Genomic DNA, 24,374 nt, shown 5'->3' with positions numbered 1-24,374 from the left:
CCTTTTTTTAGTAGCAAAGATTTCCTATACAAAAAAGTATTAAAAACTTTGACAATTAACTTATTTATGATGAATTTACGATAAGAGCTATTCGTTACAAACAAACGGACATAAAAACCGACTCTAAATAAAAAGCTTTGCTTTTTAAAGGTATCCTATAAATTAAGTTTAATAGAAAAAATTTAATTTTTTATTTATGGTTATCCATGACACTTTAACGTCAGGTCCATCTACCTAGGATATCTAAAGGGTACAAAATCTCTCCTTTTCCGTCCAAACACCCGGCTTAAGTAACACTCATCAGACAACCAACTCTTTGATTGCACGATCTTTGCCTGGAAGCCATGTGCATAGTAATAATTTGCAACTATTTTGGGCCAAGACATTCCCTATACACAACCATGAATGTCGCGCACCTGACATAGCAGCAGTAGGAACCATTTTTTAAGTCTTTAGTCATAACGTTGTGTTTAGCCGAGATTCGAACACATTACCTCTCCGACGACAAGCGGATGTGCTACGTGCTGAGCCACGGTCGCGGATTAACTAACGACTAACTAAAAAACTTACATTGTCTTCATAGTAGAAAATTTTCCATCATACATTGGAAAAAGATTATTATTTCCAATAAATATAAAATGTCTAGATCCTCAATCCCATTATAAAAATATAGTGAATGACCAGTCAGACAATCAGGGATCTAAAGGTATAAGACAATGGCCGATAAATTGATATACATCCCCATTAATGATACATACAATTACCCTCTTCTGTAGATTACAATTGATGGTTGAAACGTTTGGACACTCAATTTGATAAACCAACATATCAAAATTCAATAACAGTTCGCAAAGTTGTGAGGCCAATGAATAAGAAAACATAATAAAAAACATTTGGGAACAATTTAAGAACATAGTGTCATTATTTTTGTTTTTCATTTCTATTTCATCATGAGTCAGCCTTAAATAGTTGAATTTCTTAGGATAAAGCTTTGCGAAAATTATGTGCTTTAGAAAAATATATAAGTAATCATTATCATCTGATCGTATTACAGACAATTTTCCAGGAAAAAAAAACATAAAAGTAATTCCAGTTTTGTTATTCTCAGCTTTAAGCCCCTCGGGGCTAACAAAACTGGTTTTAATCTTATAATATTTCATTTTACTATCTGCGGAAAAAGATGTCTATAATACGATGCGATAAATAGCTATTTTTGTGTCTGATTGACTATCTAGGAGTATTAAATCTATTTTATTTTCAAACTGATTAATCCTACTACACGAAATATTTGATGTTAGGGGATCCTTACGGATATCCTATTTTTAAACAAGGAGTTTCTTTTTGTATTATAGCATCGTATTGTAGACAGCTTTCCGCGGATATTGATATAAGAAAAGTTTTGTTAGCCCCGAGGAAGGGGACATTGGGCGGCTATATATTATACTAGTCCTCAAAGTTTTGAAAACTTTGAAGATTTTTAAAAAAAATTTTGTTTAGTTCATTTAGATAAGTGTCCAAACATTCTAACCACTAATTGTAATCAACAGAATTGTACATTACTATTAAAGGCCATTGTCTTATCCCTTTAGATCCCTGCTTTAAATAGTTCTTTTTTGTTTTTAAAGAATAAACGACTTATAGAGGCACTATACAATACAATGCATTGTATAGGATTATCTCTCATGAATGTTTTCATAAATATTCATTATTTTAATAATTATATATCGCATCGTATTATAGACAGCTTTCCGCGGATATAAAAATGTAAAATCAAAAGGTTTATATCAGTTATTTTTCGCCCAGGAGGGCTGAATGCCCTGGCAAACAATTTAATGATTTTTATTTTAATATTCGTTGAAAATTGTGTGTAATACAATGTTACATATATGATTTTTCACTATGGCTGAGAACTGGTTCTAATCCAGCGATTATTAATCAGTTTCGAATCCATATTGGAAATATTCATTATTCTAATTGACGCAATTTTTAAATGTCGTCATAGAATTTTGATTAATTAAAAGTTAATTATTACAGACATACATATTATCTAATCTATATCAAAAAGTTCATCTTTTAAAATCTTTTTAGCAGCTGCGTCCTAAGCATCTTTGGGCTCTAGTTTTAAGGGACAAGGAAGAGCAGAAGTATAGCCTAAAACAATCCCATGAATGAGTTCTAAAGCCTATATGAAGCTAAAATTAAAAGTCGTCTTCGAAGTAGATTTCGAATTAAACATTTCAATGGATATAGAATAAACGTGGATATTATGACAGGGGGAAAAGTCGTCTAATTAGATTTCTAACAATGGCCTCATTTCGTTCCACTGTTAGGAGGAGGGGGGGGGGATTGTTGTAAAGGGGTATTGTTATTTTAGCCAGCTGCGAGTTTCACTTTATTAGAGAACATGAAAATCTGGTGCAACATCCATATAATAAAATAACCATTTTATTGCATGTTGATGATCTGTCATGAAATAAAGATTATCCTAGTAGATGGACAGATATGTAAACATGCAGGGGTAGGATATATTAGTCTTAAATACAAGTAACATGATGTCTGTGTGTGTGTTTGTGTGTGTGTGTGTGTGTGTGTGTGTGTGTGTGTGTGTGTGTGGGTGTGTGTCTGTCTGTGTAAAGATTATCCTAAATAGTAGATAGACAGATATGTAAACATGCAGGGGTATGGATAATTAGTCTTAAATACAAGTAACAGGATGTCTGTGTGTGTGTATGTGTGTTTGTGTGTGTGTGTGTATGTGTGTGGGTGTGTGTCTGTCTGTGTAAAGATTATCCTAGTAGATGGACAGATATGTAAACATGCAGGGGTAGGGATAATTATTCTTAAATACAAGCAACAGGATGTCTGTGTGTGTGTGTGTGTGTATGTGTCTGTCTGTGTAAAGAATGTCTTAGTAGATGGACAGATATGTAAACATAAAGGGATGTTGATATTTATTCTGAATTATAAATTCTTATCTAAAAGTAACAGGAATGCTGTATGTTTGAGCATAAGATCTCGCGAACAGACTCTCCACCTAAGAATTAAATGCCCTTGGAAAAAATTAACCCCCTCCCCCTCACCTCATAAAAATTGAAATATCTAAATTGAACACGGAGGGTCTACATCCATAAACAAAACCATATTTTCTTTTTCAATAAAATATAAAGTAAATTCATTCTACGAAATCTTAATATTTTTTTTAGATAACCTTCCTCCATCCTAGAAAATAGTATGATTGATGGATGGATGAGACATGATAATCGATATATTATTACTTGGATGTTGCACCAGATTTTATATACTATAATAAATACTATAATAATGCTTTACTCGCAGCTGGCTGAAATGACGATACTTCCTTCTAGCCCCTTTCCCCATTTCTTCCTCTCATACTGGATGAACGAACTGACTATTAAATGAGGAATACTAAAGCAAAATTGCTGACAAAATTTACCATGTCATGATATCCACGTATATTATATCCATTTGATGGGACATAATCTTGATTGATGATGGATCACTTGTCATTGTGACAGCTTTTGCCCCGAGGCAACAGAACATTTGCCTCAGGCAGTGAAATTTACAATTTTACATGGAGTGTGTGGGGGTGAGTTACACATGGGGGTAGGTGGCACAGGATGTGTGTTAACTGGTGTTCTTACGGTACAGCAGACAAATTTGAAGATTTGTTTAGAGCAAAGACTTTTTAAAATTAATATTGGTATGTTTGTTGGTCTAGGAACCAGATTTCATTCATTCTTCTTTAATTTTTGAAAATCTTACATGTTATTTTAATCATTTAAAGTAGAAAATATCAGCTACAACCGGTTCTAAGCTATTCTGAAAAAATCATGTATTGCATAGTATTACAGAAAATTTTCTTCTAAAATTAAGTCGAAATCATAAAAGTTTTGTTAGCCCGGGCCTTCGTCCCCAATGGGTTAAACTGGGTTAAACTGCTTTGAATCCTATGATTTTCACTTTAATGTATGCGGAAAGCTGCTTATAATAAGATCTTACTTTGCTGTTTCTTTTTCACCTTTTTATTGCAACACTTTATCTAAACATATCCATGGGCTGTTTGTTCATCCGAGCGTTAAATATTGAAATAATTATCCCATCAGGGGGTTGGGGAAAGTAGGGGCTTTCCCATAAAATGCATGTGGATCACAAAAAAACCACCCCTTATCATATATTTTGGGGTGGGTAGATGTAGATGTAACCTAACCTGATCTAACTAAGAAACTAAAAAAAAACTATCCTACTCTTATTTTCAATTTTGTTTAAAAATAAGGTTGGAGGGGGGGGGGTGGGGTCGTTGCACAAAAAGATAATTTGAGGGATAATGAAGTATGATAGTAGCGACAATCAGATAAACCCTTCTATAAAAATAACACTTAGACATACATCCATCACATAGGATTATAACTATTCAAGGACTATACTCTACATTAGTAGCTTAGAAACAGATAAACCTTTTTATAATAATAACACTTAGACATCCATCCATCATATAGGATTATAACTATACAAACCTAGGGATCTTAAGGGATAAGACAATAGATAATAAATTGATATACATCCCCAATTATGATAAACGAAGTTAATCCTCTGGTAGTTTAAAAGTAAAGAGGTTGAAAAGTTTGGAACCAAACAATCAAAATCTAATTATAGTATCCAAATTGAGCCAAGAAATAATATAACGTGGTTATAAAACTTTGGGTACTAGTGTAATTCACAGTCAAATATTCCCTCCCTCCCTGAGCAAAACCAAAGTATGCTATATTGACATATAACATGATGATCAATCATATAGGATTAAACCCGCCCTCTTTGTCTCTTTATTGCTACCCTACTTAAGCTTATCTTCAGGGAGGTAGGGAACATTGATCTGTTTATTATTAGTCCCAAAAGTTTTATAATAACGTTTTCTTATTCATTGGCTTAACAACTTTGGGGACTTTAGTAAATTTTGATTTGATGGTTCATTAGGTTGAGTGCACAAACATTTCACTAATTGCAAACTCCAGAAGGTGAAATTTTTGTGTATCAATATTGGTGATGTACATCAGTTTATCTGCCATTGTCTTATCCCTTTAGATCCCTGGCATTGATGACATATAACATGGTGATCAATCATATAGGATTAAACTACGCCCACTCTCTCTTTCTATTGTTCTTCCTACTAGAGTAACGTTAATCTGTGCCTCAGGCACAAAAAATTTGCCCCTAGGCTAAATGTGAAATTCGATATGGTTACTTCCCGCGGAGTTAGGGTTAAAGGTTAAATAAACAAAGCTAACTCAAGCGTAAATAATTTAAGCGGTTGGGTGTTAAAGGATTTAGAAATGTGGATATATAGACAGGTAAAATTTTGTCATCAATTTAGGTTGCATATATGAACCTTATTTACTGGTCAGATCGTTCTTCCAGTAGGAGGGGATGGGGTTATCATTATTTTAGCCAGCTGAAAAGTATCGCTTTATTAGAGTACAAGAAAATTTGGTGCAACATCCAAGTAATAATATATCGTTTAGTGTAGCCTCAATAGTGGGGTTTGGCGGGGGGGAGGGGGGGGTAGTGAGGTTTTATTGCAAGCAGCTTGTCAAGGATTGGGATTAGAATACTCTAAGATTTTAATCTTTTTGAATATTGTATATTTGGGTGTGGAATAATAAAAGGTTTAAACTTGAGTAATTCAAAAAATTGTCAGATATTGCTATGAATGGAGAAAAAATAATCTTGTACTTCCTTCCCCCTCAAAATAATCATTAATATTAAAATATGTAAATAAAATTGCAAAAAAATATCTCTTTTCCAATAATAATGAAGGTAAATAAATTGGAAGGTGGAGGGGGAGGGTTAATTTAAAGTATATCCTGTAGAGATAGAGCTTACCTGCCTAGGGTTAAACAAGCAAGATTTATTTACAAATTGGTTAGAAAAATAGTTGCCTACAGAAACTCCGAGATATATTGAAAATAAGGGGGGAAGGGTATTTTCATTATGCCTAATCCTTGCAGGAAGCCCCAACAAATACATCGGAATTCTGCGGTGCTATTCTGTTCAATATATGTTTGTCCCTTCAGATTACTCAAACGGGGCGGGAAAAATTTATCAATCAAATAGAAAATATATGTACATTAATGCACATTATTTTCTAACTTGTACTATGTTTTCCTAACCGTAGCAACTCTGAAAACCAAAATGCAATAAAGTTTATTATATCGTTTTCCTGTCTTAATTTTACTTTTTCAGGAAGCTTAATATCAGTTTTTTTTAAAGCGTGTCTATATAATCTTTTATGAAAGGAATGGTAACTTTGCACAATTTGGTTCTTGTTGAAGAATTTCATTTATGATGAAATTTCAGTTTGTTTCGCTCATATCACTTAACGTTCTCAGGTATCTTGAGGGATAAGACAATAGACAATAAATTGATATACATTTCCAATGATAATTAACAAGATTGCCTCTTCTGTAGATTTTATTATTGGTTGACAATCAAAATTCAGTATCGAAAGTTTCTTAGCCAACGCATAAGGATCATAATATTATAAAACTTTGAGTACCAGTGTATTTAACAGCCCAATGTCCCCTCCCTCCCTGATCTTGCTACAATGAATAATAAAATGTAAAAATTCCGCCCTCCCCCCCCCCCATAACTTGTTTAAATATTTTTAAGAAATAACCAAAGGCTTGAATAGATAAGTAGGAGGGAGTAATGTTTTAATTTTACCCAGGTAGGGAGGGGACATTGGACTGTTAATTACACGAGCTCCCAAAGTTTTATACTAATGTTGGGTTAATTACTTTGGAGACTTTTGTTGTATTTGGATTGGTTGGTTCATTAGGTTGAGTGCCAAACGTTTCAACTACTATTCGTAATCTACAGAAGGGGTAATTTGTGTATCATCATAGTGGATGTACATCAATTTATCGGCCATCGTCTTATCCCTTTAGATCCCTGAGGGAAAATATTTCAATTTACCAATCAGATAAAGAATTATCATAATTGGTCATGCAGGATTTTAAATATTTCTCAAAGATAATTGTATTTCAAGCTGAGATAATTTAATTCCCAGCAGGATAATAGGGTTAACTACACCCCTCCCCCTTAAAAATTTAAACTCTCGGGGTTATTTTAAATGCCCCAAAGGGATTAAATTTAAATATTTTATGATGCTTATTAAATTTATGAATATTAATGAGACGCCATGCAGGGTTAATAGTTTAATTATAGGGGTAGAGGGTAATAATTAAAACTTTATTGCCCCTCCCCCTAATAAAAGTTTACAATGCCCCTGCAGGGTTAATTAAAGGATTAACCCCTACCAACAATAGCATCACAATAAAAGTGGGCGTTTTAATCTGTGGTCAGTTAATTACAGGGTTAAGATAACAATGGTCCAATAACTGCCCTAAGGCTGTTTAAATTTGCCCTCAGGGTATGAATTGAGAAAGGGTTATCAATTTTATAGAATTGACATAAGTCAAATTTTCAATCAGATAAGGGTATTGTGTTGTAAGAGGTGTTATAATTACTATTGTAAAACTAAAATTTTATAGGCGTGACAAAGATTTGTGGTTTTGATTGTGTCAACTTAATAAAATTTATTACAATGACATTGGTTTTGGATTACATGGTCAGTAAATTCAAATATATAGCCTCAAGCAAGGGTTAAATAGCCTAAGGATAGGGTTAAATAGCCCCAGGATAGGGTTAAATAGCCCGCAGATACGGATTAACACAGTAGGGGCTTTATATCAAATAATGTGGTTTTAAGTTGACAGAAGTCAGATTTTACATTAGATATGCCCATTGTTATCATAATTGGAAGGTGATATAATTACCCCTTTCCGATAACTTGAGTTATTCATCATGGTTATTGCACAGCAAGAGGTTGAATTTTGAGCTTTTAAGTTGACAGAAGTCAGATTTCACATTAGATATGCACATTGTTATCATAATTGGAAGGTGTTATAATTACTAGTATCCGATAACTTTGGTTATTCATCATGGTTATTGCACAGCAAGGAGTTTAAATTATGTTTTTAGATGACAGAAGTCAGATTTTGAATTAGATATGCATTATTAAGCATTGTTATCATAATTGGAAGGTGTTATAATTACTAGTATCCGATAACTTTGGTTATTCATCATGGTTATTGCACAGCAAGAGGTTGAATTTTGAGCTTTTCAGCTGACATAAGTCAGATTTCACATTAGATATGCCCATTGTTATCATAATTGGTGTTATAATTGCCGGTTTCAAATAACAAATAACCCCGAGGCAATAACTGTATAGCCTAAGGGTACAAGTTATCGTTGGGGTGGAAAGGGTTATCAATTGCGGTTTTAACTTGACAGGGGTCAGATTTAAATCAAGATAAGTAGGAAGCAGCCCATTGTTATCATAATTTGTTAATGGATAACTACAATGGATATATAATATAAATGGATATTATGACAGGGGAAAATTTCCTCCAAATGAGCTTTTTAACGTGGAACTAAAAAAATATCAGTTTGTTCATCCAGTAGGATGGGAGGGTTTGGGGGTATCGCCATTTAGCCCCCTGTTAGTTTCACTTTATTGGAGTTTTAAAAAATCTGGTGTAGCATCCAAGCAAAAATATATCCATTATACCTACTAAATGCTCTCAAATAACATTCCTTGAGGGCAAACAAACCCAGCAGGGGAGCCATAAATTATGGTCAGTTATCATGTTATCGGGTTATCATGACAATTGGGTTCAGATTTCTCAAGATAAGAGAGGGGTAATTAGTGTTTACTTTTATTGTTATCATGCTGAGTTTTGACCACAAATGCCCCTCCCCCCCAATCGATATATTAATACATGGATGTTGCACCAGATGTTCATGTACTTTGATAAAGTGATACGCGTAGCTGGATAAACACACTTTACCCCAATCCCCTTCCCTCCTAATGGATGAAAGAACTGACCAATTAATAAGGTCCATATTGGTATGCTAAATTAACGACACATTTTCCCGTGTCAATACATCCACGTAAATCTTATATCCATTGTAAGTCAACGCCCATTTTTATTGATAACACAAAAGGGATTAAAAGATTATCACAGCATGAAAGTTATTGATTTGTGGTCAGTTATCGTTGACAGAAGTCAATAAATCGCATGATAACTGATAACCCATCTCTCTAGCCCAGGGCAAACCAAATTTTGCCCGGGGCTAGGATTAGAACCCATAGCCCCCATGCTGGGTTAATTATTTGGGGTTAAATGATTATATTAGCCCAGGGATCTAAAGGTATAAGACAATGGACGATAAATTAATATACATTCCCAATGATGATACACAAAATTACTCCTTTTGCAGATTATAATTAGTGGTTGAAACGTTTGTACCCTCAACCATATAGACCAACCAATCATATTTAAATAAAAGTCCCCAAGTCAACAAATAAGAAAACTTTGGGGACTAGTGTAATAAACAGCCAAATTGCCATTTCCATCCCTGGTTAAATGATTATATTGCCCAGTTGGGGATAAGAGTTTAACAATAACAAGGATGATAACATTTATAGAATCACCGTACTAGTAAGCTAGTACATTTTTTAAAACTAAGCTTTTCTATAATTAGGGTCGTTTCGTCCGAACGTCCGTCACGGACAGTTAGCTCTTTAAGTTGATTTAAACTGGTTAGAATTGTACTATCGATTTCAAACTTTGTATGGTGATTTCTATAGGTACGATTTAGAAAGCATAGCAACTCTATAATCGCTAAAAGAAAGCCCGTACGTGCATTAAAACATGCTAAGTTTTGTATGTCATAATCATCCTATTCATCTGGTTTTTAAAATACTGATTCCTATAACCAAAATGTACAATGTTATAAGTGAAGCATCTCCATAATCAATAACTATTAATTAAACTGTTATGCCTCAAACTTTTGCGCTAGTCAATAAAATGTATTCGTTTATTCATATCGAGGGGTGTGTGGCCTAATGGATAAGGCACCAGACTTCGGATCTGGGGATTGCAGGTTCGAGTCCTGTCACGCTCGAAATTTATTTTCTATGAATGTTTGTTGACAGCCTTTTGTGCATTTGTGTTTTCGTATACGATAAGATATATGATTTTTCTGTATGGCTTAGTCAAAAAAAGATTCAAATCTACTGGATATTAAATACTGAAAATTAGTCCAAATTTAAATTCAAGGGTTTTAGCTTGGAATATTAAATAAGACAATATATTCACCGAGCAGTCGTGGCCGAGTGGTTAAGGCGTCTGACTCGAAATCAGATGGGGTCTCCCCGCGCAGGTTCGAATCCTGCCGGCTGCGAAATAATTTTTAGTTTCAATAATAGAAAAAATGATTTTAAAATTTTTAATAAATAGCAGGGATCTAAAGGGATAAGACAATGGCCTACACAATTATTATACATAAATTTATTCCTTTTGTAGATTACAATTAGTGGTTGGAACGTTTGGACCCTAACTTCATGAACCAGCCAAACAAAATTCATGAAAGTCCTCGAAATTGTTAAGCCCGTCAATGAGAAAAGGATATTATAAAAACTTAGGGACTAGTGTAATAAACAACCCAATGTCCCCTTCCTTCCCTGATAAATAGTCTAATCCAAATAATCTTATTAGCGCGGCAATATTTGAACAATTCTGACGGATAGACTTACAAACGTATGGATAGAATCAGGGATCTAAAGGGATAAGACAATGGCCGACAAATTGATGTACATCCCCAATGATTATACATAAATTTATCCATTCTGTAGATTACAATTAGTGGTTGAAAAGTTTGGACACTCATTTGAACATACCAATCAAAATTCAATAAAAGTCCCCAAAGTTGTTAAAGCAATGTATTATAAATCGTTATTGTAAAACTTTGGGGACAAGTACAACAAACAGCCCAATGTCCCCTCCCTCCCTGTATATTAAGAGGTTTTGTTATAATTAAAATACGAATTTCAACATTAAATAGAAATTTTTTATGTTTAATGGTAGAATGGTTGTATTAATTGAGGTATAGATTTAAGTTTTAATCAGTAAGGGTACAATGGGCTGTTAATTGCATTAGTCCCCAATGTTTTATAATAACGTATTCTTATTCGTTGGCTTAACAACTTTGGGGACTTGAAATTTCATGCTTGATTCATTAAGTTGAGTGTCCAAACGTCTAAACTAATAATTGTAATCTGCAGAAGAGGGAATTTTGTATATCATCGTTGGGGATATACTCATTTTATCGGATAGAGGTACATTAGGTTGTTCATTACACTAGTCCCCAAAGCTCTTTAATAACGGGCATTGTCTTGGCAACTTAATCTTATTATTAAATTTGACTGGTTGATTCTAAACGTTTCAACCACTAATAGTAATCTACATAAGGCCTAAATTGGTGTATCATCATTGAGGATGTACATTAATTTATCAGCTATTGTCTTATCCCTTTAGATCCCTGATTCCTAGTAAATATATTACAGATTTAGTTGGATGTGATATATACGTGGATATTATGACAAGAGAAAAAGTGTGGTCAATTTAGCTTGCTAAGATGGAACTCATGTATTGGTTAGTTTGTTCATCCAGTAGGAGGGGAGTGGATAGGTCAAAGGGGGCTGAAGGGGAGAATCGTTATTTTAGCCTACTGCAAGTTTCTCTTTATTAGAGAATATAAAAATCTTATGCAATATCCAAGTAATAATATATCCATTAAGCGTTGTCATATATTTTCTAGATATGTTTTTTCTTCACGGATATTATTCGGACTTTAATTGAGATAATAAAATATTCAAATTAAATATACAAAGATTACTTTTCGAGCGTGACAGGACTCGAACCTGCAATCCCCAGATCCGAAGTCTGGTGCCTTATCCATTAGGCCACACGCCCATTCTTAATTTGAAAGGAAATATAAAAATAAAAATGAAAAGTTTGGACATTTAAAACAGTTTTTAACTAACCAATTAAAATGCAGTAAAAGTACCCAAAGTTTTTGATCCCCAGATCAATATAGCTTGACTATAAAACTTTGGGAACAAATGATTGTCTCCCCCTCCCTGACTGAGAGGGGACAATGGGCTGTTTATTACAAAGCTTTATAATAAAGTTTTCTTTTTCGTTGGCTTCACAACTTTGGGGACTTCAATGAATTATAATTTTTTCTTTCATTTAGGTGAATGTTCAAACGTATCAACCACTAATTTTAATCTTCAAAAGGGGTAATTTTGTGTATCATCATTGGGGATGTACACCAATTTTTCGGTTGTGTCTTATCCCTTTAGACCTCTGCTAAAGAATGCTGTTGTAAAAGACTAGTTTTTATATTAAAAATTTATTATTTTTGCAAAAAATCCACGAAAATATTTCTAAAAAATCAACGAATTTTTTTTGTAAAAATATTTTATTGTTAGCATCTTTCAGAAAAGTGCAAAAGTTTATTTAAAAAGTTAAAATTAAAGTAAAGTAATGTTATTGCTTATTATTAATGTGTAATTAATTATGTATTCCAGTATGGCTTTGCAACAGATTGATATCCGCTGGTTTAGAACCGGTTGTAGGCCATACTAAAAAATCATGTATCGTATCAAAGTATAGCATGCTTTCTATGAATATTAAAATAAAAATCATAATATTAATACCAGTTTTGTTAGCCTTGAGCGGCCAAAGGTCCACAGAATCGTTGTAAATTGTCTGTAATACAATGTTATACATGATTTTTCAGTATAGCTGAGAACCGGTTTTATTCCAGCGGATATCAATCGGGTTCGAAGCCATACTTTATTATTCAATTATTTATACAAACCATATTATTCAAGAATATTTCCTAAAATTTTAAAATTCTTTCTCTAAATCTGATGAACTGAAATTTAATTTCTTAATGTGTACACAGTTTCCTCATCCCATCTCAATATTTACTACTAGCTAAAAAACTTCAAAAATCAAAAGAATGTTTAAATGATTTATACAGTATACATTCAAAAATTTTTTTTTTTTTGAAGTTAGAAACTTTTTTAGCTAGTGGTAAATATTGAGATAGGATGATGAAACACCGAGGAAACTGTGTACACATTCGGAAATTAAATTTCAGTTCATCTTAAATCTTAAATGTAAATGTTTTGCTGTTTGTAAAAAAAATAACTTATTTATTTTCAGACAAAAAAAATGAAATAAGATTTCAAAGTGAAGCCATTAGAAATAAAAAAAGAAACCAATCAATCATTGTTGATTTCAGTTCAGAAAAAAGTGAGTTAGTCTTTATCATGAACAAGGATAAGTTTGATCATAAGTAGCGCAGCAAGAAAACAATAACATTTTAAAAACTAACTATAATTGTTATCATAAGAGAGATTTTATAGAATACATCTATAATAATTTTACCTACATAGTGACGGACACACTCTACATATAGAGTAACTATACTAAATAAGATATGGATGTAAGGAGAGAGTTTTCATAGAGTATATCTGGAATAATTTTACCTACATAGTGACGGACACACCCTACAAATAGAGTAGCTTTACTAAATAAGATATGGATGTAAGGAAATAGTTTTCATAGAGTACATCTGGAATAATTTTACCTACATAGTGATGGACACACCGTACATATAGAGTAGCTATACTAAATAAGATATGGATGTGAGGAGATAGTTTTCATAGAGTACATCTGGAATAATTTTACCTACATATTGACGGACACACCCTACATATATTTAGAGTAGCTATACTAAATAAGATATGGATGTAAGAAGATAGTTTCCACAGAGTACATCTGGAATAATTTTACCTACATAGTGACGGACACACCCTACATATAGAGTAGCTATACTAAAAAAGATATGGATGTAAGGAGAGAGTTTTCATAGAGTACTTCTGGAATAATTTTACCTACATAGTGAAGGATACACCCTACATAGCTATACTAGATAAGATATGAATGTAAGAAGATGGTTTCCATACATATGGAATAGCTTTACCTAAAAGGCAAAAAAAAATTTCCACACAGGTCTTATGTTAGATATTTTGTATTCCAGGTGTGAGAACAATTAAGAATCCATCATGAACCAGTGTCATATCTGTAGCAAGGAATTCTCTACGAAAAGCAACTTAAATATACATGTGAGAATTCATACAGGAGAGAAGCCATACTCTTGTGATACATGTGAAAAAGCTTTCTCACGAAAAAGTATATTAATTGTACATAAGAGGACCCATACAGGAGAAAAGCCTTACTCATGTAAAACATGTGAAAAAACTTTCTCCGATCAAAGTAGTTTAACTCGCCACTAGAGGGTCCATACAGGTGAGAAGCCATACTTTTGTGAAACATGTGAAAAAGCTTTCCGTACAAGTGGTGACTTAACTGTCCATAAGAGGATCCATGCTGGTGAGAAGCCATACTCTTGTTATACATGTGAAAAGGCTTTCAAACAACAAGGTGACCTAACTCGCCACAAGAGGATCCATGCAGGGGAAAAGCTATACTCTTGTGATACATGTCATAAAGCTTTTAAACAACTAAGCAAGTTAACTGTTCATAAGATGATCCATACTGGTGAGAAGCCATACTCTTGTGAATTATGCCAGAAATCTTATTACTCTGATTCAGAACTGTCAAGACATAATAAATCAGCTGGACATCTCAAGAAGCTAAAATCTAAGAATACAGTTTTACCTTCTACTTCTACAATTTTTGTTGATTGTGGTGAAGGTAATATCAAACTAGAGGTTGAGGTGATAGAAGAAGAAGAAACTCTTGATGAGGATCCTCTCTTTATCTACATGGAGGCTGAGAATCTTGAAGAAACTTTGCAAGAGGAGTAACACTATCAATATCATGGAACATTAAATCAATATAAAAACTTTATGGTTATATAAAATTATAAGTAAAAAAATAGAACTTAAGCTAGGTCTTATACAATTAAGTGATAATATTTAGTTTTAAATCTTAAGTGAAAAATAAAGTGGAAAAATTGAAAGAAAAGCTATAAGCTAATAAAAGATCATTAGTGAAAAAAGATGACCTGAGCTTAAGTATTAAACATTTAAGTGATAATAATTTTAAAAATCTTTAATAGATATTTCTTAAAAATTATATTTTTGTATGTATTGTGAAATGAATAAAATGTATTATTTTTGATTACAAAGATTTTATATTAGAAATTAGTTTACAGATAATTTGTTGCATTTTTATGTAACCTTAATACAATAGTAATTTAATGTATGTCTGTCTGTAGCATATGATCTCGTTAACTGCTTCCTATAGGTTCAGGAAAGTGTTATCCTTGTTTAAAGTAACAGGATGAGACTGTCTGTCTGTCTGTAACTTAAGATCTCACAAACCACTAAACAATTAAATACATGTTTCCAATAGGTCCAGGGAAGGTTTATAACTATTTTGGGTGAGGGCACATCCATTGCCCCTATTAGAAGTTGACCCCTTCGCCCATCCTCCTGGTAGAACCCTGCGTACGCCACTGGCTAGTTCAAAAGCTAATGGATATATTATTATTAGGATCTTGCACCAGGTTGTCATGTTCTATAATGAATTAAAACGTTCAGCAGGCTAATATAACGGTTTTACCCTTCCAACCACCTCTACCCCATACCCTTCCCTCCTACTGGATGAACGAACTAACCAATAAAGGAGTTCCAAAGCTCCTGTCATAACTTCCATGTATAACATATGTGATAAAATAGTCAAGTATTTTTTATCCTTACATGAAAGTAACAGTATGTCTGAATGTCGACTGATTTTATGGGATAGCTTCAAATAATGACTAGATTTGCAGGGATCTTGAGGGATAAGACAATAGATAATAAATTAATGCAGATTTATAATAATGATAAACAAAATTACTTTTTCTGTACATTAAAGTTATTGAATTAAAAGTTTGGACAAAACTTGGCCGAAATAAATCAATCAAAATTGAATATTAAAAGATTTCGTGCCAATGAACAAGAAAACGTGGTTATAAAACTTTGGGTACCAGTGTGATTTACAGTCAAATATCCCCACCCTCCCTTTAAGTGTATAAATACGAATATAGAATGATTTAAGATTCTTGTATACTCAAAAAACAATTATGCTCCTAACTTTTCCGCTGGCTATTAAATTTTAGGGTTGGGCCGGATATTTTTTTGGCCGGATACCGGATACCCGGCTAATTTCAAATGCCGGATATCCGGTATCCGGCCGGATATCCGGCCAACGCCGGATATCCGGCAAATATCCGGTTATCCGGCCAAATTACCGGATATCCGGCCGGATAACCGGCCAAATTACTACATATTAAAGTATCAAAAAAGGATATAGTCCCTTTCGTGGCAACGCACCTTAAGGGGCGATTCATTTTATTTTTTAAATTGCTTTTAATAGGTTATTTTAGGTTAGGTTAGGTTATATTTGATAAGATGATTTCCCCGCAGGGTAAGGCAATTGGCCCCGCAAGGTTAGAGTCCCCCGCGAGGGGCTAGAAATAGGAGATACGCTACTGTGAAAATACGAATAATTGCTCCTTAATGGGCGTTGCCACGAAAGGGACTATTCCCGCAAAAAAATTTCTTCAAAAACTGGTGTTTTATATTATACTAGTGTCTGCGTCCCTAGTATCTAGGGATATACATATATTAGAAGGGACATGAAAGTGCAGAAAAATAACTTAAAACCTTAGAACGACTTTTTTTTATAAAAATTAAACAGCCTAAAACCACCCTGGGACTTATAAGAAGCTTCACTCTAAAGGAGAACCATATCAGTTCAGCAGTTAGCAAGATCCTTTGCTACAGACAAAAAAAGCTTAGTAAGTAAATCTAATTAACTATTACTACTCTCAATCTGTAATATCAATCTCTAACGGTTGGAGGATTGGCGGGGAGGTGGCGTTGAATGTCTCCCCCCCCCTCTGATTTTTTTCTATCCCATTTTCTGTGTATAAAAGAACATAACTGAGAGTTGAAATTTTTAATACCTCCTTCCTGGCACAGCAGATCTGGTAAGGTCATTTAGGTAAAAAGTAAAAATATTTTTTTACTTAAACAAAGCATTTCATGTTATCTAATACTAAAATATCCTATAGTCGTACATCCTCATATGTAATATAGGTGTTCAAGTCGATTTCAGGTTTCAGGTATAATCCTGCAAATCCTGAACCTCCAGGTCTCCAGATATCTTTAAACGGTTCCTGTGACCGCAAATTTTTACTTGAAGATTTCAAATTTTAAACTAAGGCTTTTTTATATATCTTCATGACATATTACAATTTCATAAAATCTGTTGCCGTTTACCTGCCAACCGTCGGTTTGCAGCTGGCAGCTGCCAAGTACTGCTGCCACCGCCAAAATTTATGTTTTGAGATTTCTAATATAAAATTTACATAAACATAAACATATTCAGAAAAAATTGTTCTTCTAATAAGAAAATTAAAGCCATTGAAGATTAAAAAAAACCAGAGATTTTTGTTGTAAAATATAAAAGATTATATTGCCGGATATCCGGCCGGATAGTTTCAATATCCGGTATCCGGCCGGATGTTGAAAATGACCGGATATCCGGCCGGATATCCGGCCACACCGGATATCCGGCCCAACCCTACTATTAATATGATTTTATTCTTTATTTGATACTGAGGGTTGTGTGACTTAATGAATAAGGCACCGGACTTCAGATCAGGGGTTTGCAGGTTCGAGTCCTTTCACGCTCGAAATAACTCTTTTTATTTATCAATTTTCTGCTTTATTTATGTCATTTTTTGTAAAGAGGCTAAAAACATTCTTATAATTTTTATATTCTATTGGCTTCGCTCCTAGCTTATCAACAAGGATTATTTGTTTAAAAAACATTTTCCAGTATTGCTTCGGTACTTAAAATATCCGTTGGCTATAAAAATCATGTATAGCATTGTATTACAGACAATTTATAAAAAAAATATATAAATAAAAAATAAATAATATTAAAACCTTAGGCTAACAAAACTATAGTTATGATCTTATAATATTTCATTTTAATAACCGAGGAAAGCTGTCTATAATAAGATGCAATATTAACTCACGAAACCTCGAAACGTCAATTATAAAACTTCACGCAACCTCGAAACTCTTAAATTGTTTCTTTTGAATTTTAAATTAACTTTTATATCCATTGTCGTATACCTTGAAACAACAAGTAATGCTTTTTATTCTCGTATCAATGGACAACTATAAAAATTATTTCGCAGCCGGCAGGATTCGAACCTGCGCGGGGAGACCCCATCTGATTTCGAGTCAGACGCCTTAACCACTCGGCCACGACTGCAAGATATTTAAGTTTCTTTTTTACTTAAATATAATAGAATAGTACTGACAACAAATATAAGTATAATAATTCTTATATAAAAGTTTTACAGAATGTCTATCTGTAGCTATAGATCTCGCTAACCGCTAATAAGAAAAACGCAAAACCTTCCTAATCTAAATACTCCATAATATTATCTAAAGATATCTTAAAATATTTCAAGAGAGGCGAAGCCATAAAAAGCAAAACCGCAACTAATCTGGGATAATGATTTGAGCAAAAAATATTTAAATTGAAGCAGCAAGTTTTTTTGAGCAATTATTTGTACGACGACATTTTAAAATATTTTTTAAAGGTTAAATATTTGTTAAAAGAATATACATAGATATTATGACAGGGTTAAAATTGTCGTCAATTTAGCTTGCCAAGATGGAACTTATTTATTGGTCAGTTCGTCCATCCAGTAGGAGGGGAGTAATGGAGTTAAGGGGGTGGAATGGGGTGGAATGGGGAAATCGTTGTTTTAGTCTGCTGAAAGTTTCAGATTATTAAAGAACATAAACATCTGGTGTAAGATCCAAGTAATAATAAATCCTTTACAGTATAGGTAAATTTAAACTATCATAATTTGTAGGCTGACATTTTAAATATTTTCCATGTTAAAAAGTGTTAGACATTCGTTGTAATAGGTACTATCCAGTCTCTACCAATAACGAAAATAATTCGGAAAAAAATCACGAAACCTATACCTTTTTTCAGCTGTCGTTGAGGGGCAACACATCGTAAAATTGACGACCTCTCCATTTGCCCCCCAAATATTATTTTAGATTTTTTCGTTTGTTGGTTATACCTTATTCCTGGGTACTATCCACTAGATAGTAAAAAATTGGTATCTAAACTTTCTCTGGAACTATGACAAGCTTCACTGTAAAGAAAAATGTTAAGAGGTTAGTGAGATTTAATGATATACAAAGTTAAACATACCAGGGTAGAAGGGGACATTAATCCCCAAAGTTTATAATAGTTATTTCTCGCATCGTATTATAAACAGCTTTCCGCGGATATAGAATGTACAATTACAAGATTAAAACCAGTTTTTTTTGCCCCAAGGTGCCGAAGGCATGGGCTAAAAAACTGGTTTTAATCTTATGATTGTACATTTTTATATTCAAAGAAAGCTGGATATAATATGATGCAAGACATAGTTTTTTCGTATGGATGAGAACCGGTTCCTGTCCACCGGATTCGAATGAATATGAGAATAACATTTTCTTATTTGTTGGCTCAATTTTGGGGACTTTAAGGTAATTTTGATTTGTGGGTTCATTAAGTTGAGTTTCCAAACGTTTCAACCACTAACTGCAATCAAAAGAAGGGGTAATTTTGAGTATCACCATCATAATGTACATCATTTAATCGGCCATTGTTTTATCCCTTCAGATCCCTAAAAATATGCTGCTAATTAGTAGGCAGGCAAACCATCACACACAACAAAATTCAGCTGAATTTAAGTTGAATGAAAACCAATACAAATTTTATTATACTCATTATATTATTCAATCAATCATCACAAAGTTTTATAAAAATATAAATACAGATAAATTTGATATAAAATTTGATTTTCATTAATCATATTAAGGCATGATTAAGCTAACAATGTTCTATGAGAAATAAATAATTTTTTTTGTAATGTTAAAAAAGACCTGTCACTAAAAAATAAGAATTATAAAAGAGCTGTAAAGAAACAATATGACAATGTACATGAGTAGCAAAGCTCAAAGTAAGAAGATTAGACAAGCAAAAGGAAGAAAAAAATTTGGGAAAGAGTGTATACATATTGTTCAGTGATATTTCAACAAAACTAAAAAACATCTATCTGTAATAAAACAACTGAGATTATTTTCCAAACAGAATATCCATATGAAACAATTCATGACATACACAGTGAGCTTTAGAGTAGTTGCTGGGTGATGAACAAATCTGATGAATCAGAAATAGTTGGATTGGTGAATCAGTTGGATCAGTGAATCATACAGTAGTTGGATTGATGAACTAGACAGTAGTTGGATTGATGAACTAGACAGTTGTTAGATTGATGAATCAGACAGTAGTTGGATGCATGAACTAGACAGTAGTTGAATTGATGAACTAGACAGTAGTTGGATTGATGAACTAGACAGTAGTTGGATTGATGAACTAGACAGTAGTTGGATTGATGAACTAGACTGTAGTTGGATTCATGAACTAGACAGTAGTTGGATTCATGAATCAGACAGTAGTTGGATTCATGAATCAGACGATAGTTGGATTGTTGAATAAAAATTGTAGGTGGATTGGTAAAACTAAAGTAATTTGATTAGTGAATCAGATAGTAGTTGGATTTGTAAAACAGACAGTAGTTGGATTAGTGAATCAGACAGTAGTTGGATTAGTGAATCAGACAGTAGTTGGATTGGTGAATCAAATTGTAGGTGGGTTGGTAAAACAGACAGTAATTTGATTAGTGAATCAGACAGTAATTCGATTGTTGAAACAGACAGTAGTTGGATGGTGAATCAGACAGTAGTTGGATTGGTGAATCAGAATGGTGGTTGGATTGGTAAATCAGACAGCAGTTGGATTGGTAAATCAAATTGTAGGTGGATTGGTAAAACAGACAGTAATTTGATTAGTGAATAAGACAGTAGTTGGATCAGTGAATCAGACAGTAGTTGGATCAGTGAATCAGACAGTAGTTGGATTAGTGAATCAAATTGTAGTAGGATTGGTGAATCAGCCAGTAATTGGATTGTGAATTAGACAGTAGGTAGATTATTGAATCAGACAGTAGTTGAATTGATCAATCAGACATTTTTTTAACAGGAAGTTTACTGCAGACTCAGAAGTCACAGTATGGAATTGATGCACACATTCAAACTGTGGTAGATGATTCATTTCTCATTTCAGCATCATTGGTAGACTCTTCTTTTATGTCAAAAATGAATATATATATTTTTGTCATGGGGGTACAGAAGATACACATCAGCCATTCTAAAGCTATAAACACCAATGTTGCTGAGCTAATGAAAAAACATACTCTGGCAAATAATTTTGTTCGTCTTAATCTTAGTATATCATCTTCTGAAAGTTCATCCAATACAGGAATGTAGGTGGTTTTATGTTCAGCATTGGAAGAAGAATTATTAGGTTTACCAGTTCCAAATACATCTTCACTGAAAAAATTAAAATCAATAGTGAAATCATCCATCTTATAATTTCTTTCCAGGTCCTCAACTAGCATGTTGTTTGAAATTTCTACGCTTTCAAAATTCTTTGGTTCATCAAATATACTGGTTTCATTTAGTTTTGGATTTATTTCATCCTCAATACCGAAGCTGCAAACAAAGTTCATGCAAGCCAAAATCAAACAGACAAGAGCAGATAGCTTCCTCATGTTCACAATATCTGATAGTGTGAATTTTACTGCAAATTCAGAAAAGAGAAAATTTAAAGGGTTAACCAACATATTAGCTTCGAGTTTACCACTCTTGATGATCTCCTTCATACTCTTAAAGTATTCAATCGGATTAATTCCCTGACAACAGTTATGACATAGACTGTTACCTCTAGATATGTTGGTAAGAGCTCTGTGGGACATGTGAAGTACAGCAATTGCAAAAAGTAGAACTGTAATGATATAGCAGACACCACAATATAAAAAAGCTTTGCTGTCATCATCTAAACTATTTATGATAGAAGAACTGTTATTGTTGTACTGTTCTTCATCTTCCATAACAGTCACAGATGTCATGAGAACCAATGGCATGAGGAAAGTTGTTGAGGTATAAAGAAAATTGAAAAGAAAGACTTTGATCTTTCCGGGTTCTTTGTCGTGTAATCTGAATAGGTTATAACTTGAAAGATTATAGATCACACTGAAGAGAGACAATGCTAGGCTACCAATACTTATGACAGAATTTGGTAGAGGTGATACCCATCCACGCAGAGTGAGATTATCAGTAGGTAATCCTTCAACGAGAAGTACAAAGAGCTGTAGATGTGCTTGGAAAACACTTTCCCCACTTACTTCTTCTATCTAGAAATTATAAAATTTCTCATCATTAATTGTTTTCTTGGGTCTTAGAGCAACTATTTAAGACAGTAGAAAACGCAAATTTCTTATTGGTTATTATTTTCATTTTTATTGTATTAACATATGGTGATTACTGATCTTACATTCATGATTTAACACAAATCACAGTAAAGTTTAAAAGTCACAGTAAAGATATTGTTAGAAAAGGTACTACCAAGCTAACTGTCTTTCATACTGTTATTATTGCTATAAAAGTAAATAATTTTAGATAGTATTATTGATAAGTTAGTGTATCTATTCAAATCCTCTGTTTCACGATTTTATTTCTGTTTTTAGGTAGTCTAAGTTTAAGGTAATAAGAATTTTTTTTTTTTGGGGGAGGGGGTTATTTTTTGTAGGGGCGATTTATCTTAGGAGGTTGGTGGTACCCTACCCTAAAATAGTTATAAACCCTCCCAAGACCTATGAAAAGCTACCCTGTAAAGGAGAACCCGATCGGTTCAGCGGTTAGCGAGATCCTTTGGTACAGACAAACAAACAGACTTCCTGTTATTTTATTATAAGGATAGACTGATTTAGGTTTCACTTTGGAAGGAAATAACCTTCTTGTCATATTTTAAGAAACAATTAACAACACAGTATCTACCTTTAAGTTCCACAACTCTTTGACTAGTCTCTCATCAGGATTCCAAATTGTTTTTAACCCCAACCACGGTATGTAGAGTTGATTGAAAAGTGCCATGAGCAAGCTTTTCACCCCCCAGGATCCATTCAGCCATATTTTCCAGATGTTGAAAACCACTGGCAGACACAATATGATCACTAATTTCAAATATATTTGCTTTAAATCAGTCATATTGAAAAATGTTTCCTACTACTGCTATATGAGGTGCACGACATAATTAATTAGAAAATGGGAAATGCCTTGGCCCATAAACAGGAGCAAATCATTACAATGTACAGTAAGGACTTCTCAGCCAAATGTCGTGCAATCAAATGGTTGGTGTCTGTTGGATGTTACTTAACCTAATATCCTTGGGTGCTAGAGTATCACATCCCATTACAAGCAGAGGATGCTCTGGATTCTCTAGTTGAATCTAGTTGAATTCTCTCACTTAAAAAAACATAGGAGAATCCCGCCCCTTAAGAGGTAGGTAAGGTTACATCCCAACTATTGCAGACAAATGACCCTTTGATCACATGGACTTTGCCTGTAAGTGTTAACTAGTCAGGGTTAATGTTATAAATATTTCAATAATCAGTAGATAAACTGCTTCTGTCTTCAGTTATGGCGTGGTCAACAATTAAACCCTTAACTTTCCAACGATTGGATATATATTGTGCTACAGTATCAAATTAATCATTAAACCGAGAAAAAAAATCTTTAAGGGGTTTTATTTATTCTAATTTTAAGCAAATTTAGTTTCCTGATGTTCGAAAGTAATTGATGTCTTCTCTTTGGTATGCATTGTAGGTAAACAGGATATCTGATACAACATCAGAAAAGGGTAAGGCAACATTTAAAACAAATTTAACCAAATGTGAAAAAGTTATTTTACCCATTGTCTGTATCAGACAATTACTAATTGATAAATGATAAAGAAACTTTTCAATAATAATTGATTTTTTTTGATAAAAAAAAACTTCCGCCCGAAATTTGATTAGTTTTGTTACAATTATTGAATTTAAATATTGGAGACAAGCTTCTCATAGGCCCAAGAAAGGTTTAAGGTCTATACTATATTTATGTTTCGCACCTGAAATAGCACTAGTAAGGGGGGAGGGGAAGTGGCAATTATCCCCCCCCCCCCACCAAAAAATCGAATTTATGAAAAATTTAAAATTAAAATGGTTCCTACTAGCAAAGACGTCCAAGCTATTTTATTTAGGGGTGGGCGGGGGTTTAGGGATGAAGGGTTAAAACATTTTCTGTGCGCTTTGCTCGCCATTTTACCCCACCGCCAAATAAGAATTAACCCCCCCCCCCAAATAAAAAAAGCTTGCATGTCCTTGCCAGGAGGAAC

The 24,374-nt window shown here is 33.4% G+C and overlaps 1 protein-coding gene and 4 non-coding genes across 5 annotated transcripts; 2 read left to right on the top strand and 3 right to left on the bottom strand.

The window, feature by feature from the left end:
* The first annotated feature begins 9,974 nt into the window (after nt 1-9,974).
* Nucleotides 9,975-10,047, top strand: TRNAR-UCG (transfer RNA arginine (anticodon UCG)). The gene has a single exon. It is a non-coding gene; the product is annotated as a tRNA-Arg (tRNA).
* A 197-nt stretch (nt 10,048-10,244) lies between these two features.
* On the top strand, nt 10,245-10,326 carry TRNAS-CGA (transfer RNA serine (anticodon CGA)). Its single transcript has one exon. It is a non-coding gene; the product is annotated as a tRNA-Ser (tRNA).
* A 1,498-nt stretch (nt 10,327-11,824) lies between these two features.
* Nucleotides 11,825-11,897, bottom strand: TRNAR-UCG (transfer RNA arginine (anticodon UCG)). Its single transcript has one exon. It is a non-coding gene; the product is annotated as a tRNA-Arg (tRNA).
* Nucleotides 11,898-18,217: 6,320 nt separating this feature from the next.
* TRNAS-CGA (transfer RNA serine (anticodon CGA)) lies at nt 18,218-18,299 on the bottom strand. Its single transcript has one exon. It is a non-coding gene; the product is annotated as a tRNA-Ser (tRNA).
* A 2,748-nt stretch (nt 18,300-21,047) lies between these two features.
* LOC145325709 (uncharacterized) lies at nt 21,048-23,171 on the bottom strand. The gene is made up of 2 exons (XM_080168662.1): nt 22,997-23,171; nt 21,048-22,353 (listed from the first exon to the last, which is right to left on the bottom strand). Exons 1-2 carry the CDS (start codon nt 23,090-23,092, stop codon nt 21,190-21,192), a joined length of 1,260 nt encoding a protein of 419 aa, XP_080024788.1. The 5' UTR covers nt 23,093-23,171; the 3' UTR covers nt 21,048-21,189.
* Between the last annotated feature and the right edge of the window lie 1,203 nt (nt 23,172-24,374).

Source organism: Acartia tonsa, chromosome 8 (assembly GCF_053477335.1).
Source record: "Acartia tonsa isolate MP-2025a chromosome 8, ASM5347733v1, whole genome shotgun sequence".
Lineage (NCBI taxonomy): Eukaryota > Metazoa > Arthropoda > Copepoda > Calanoida > Acartiidae > Acartia > Acartia tonsa.
The sequence above is the reverse complement of the archived record's forward strand: the minus strand, read 5'-3'. Positions and strand labels throughout refer to the sequence as shown.

Coding starts and splice junctions, on each gene's coding strand:
- LOC145325709 (XM_080168662.1), bottom strand. CDS start 23,092: ATGGCACTTTTCAATCAACTCTACATACCGTGGTTGGGGTTAAAAACA. Junction 22,354..22,996: donor AAGAGTTGTGGAACTTAAAG/GTAGATACTGTG, acceptor TATAATTTCTAG/ATAGAAGAAGTAAGTGGGGA.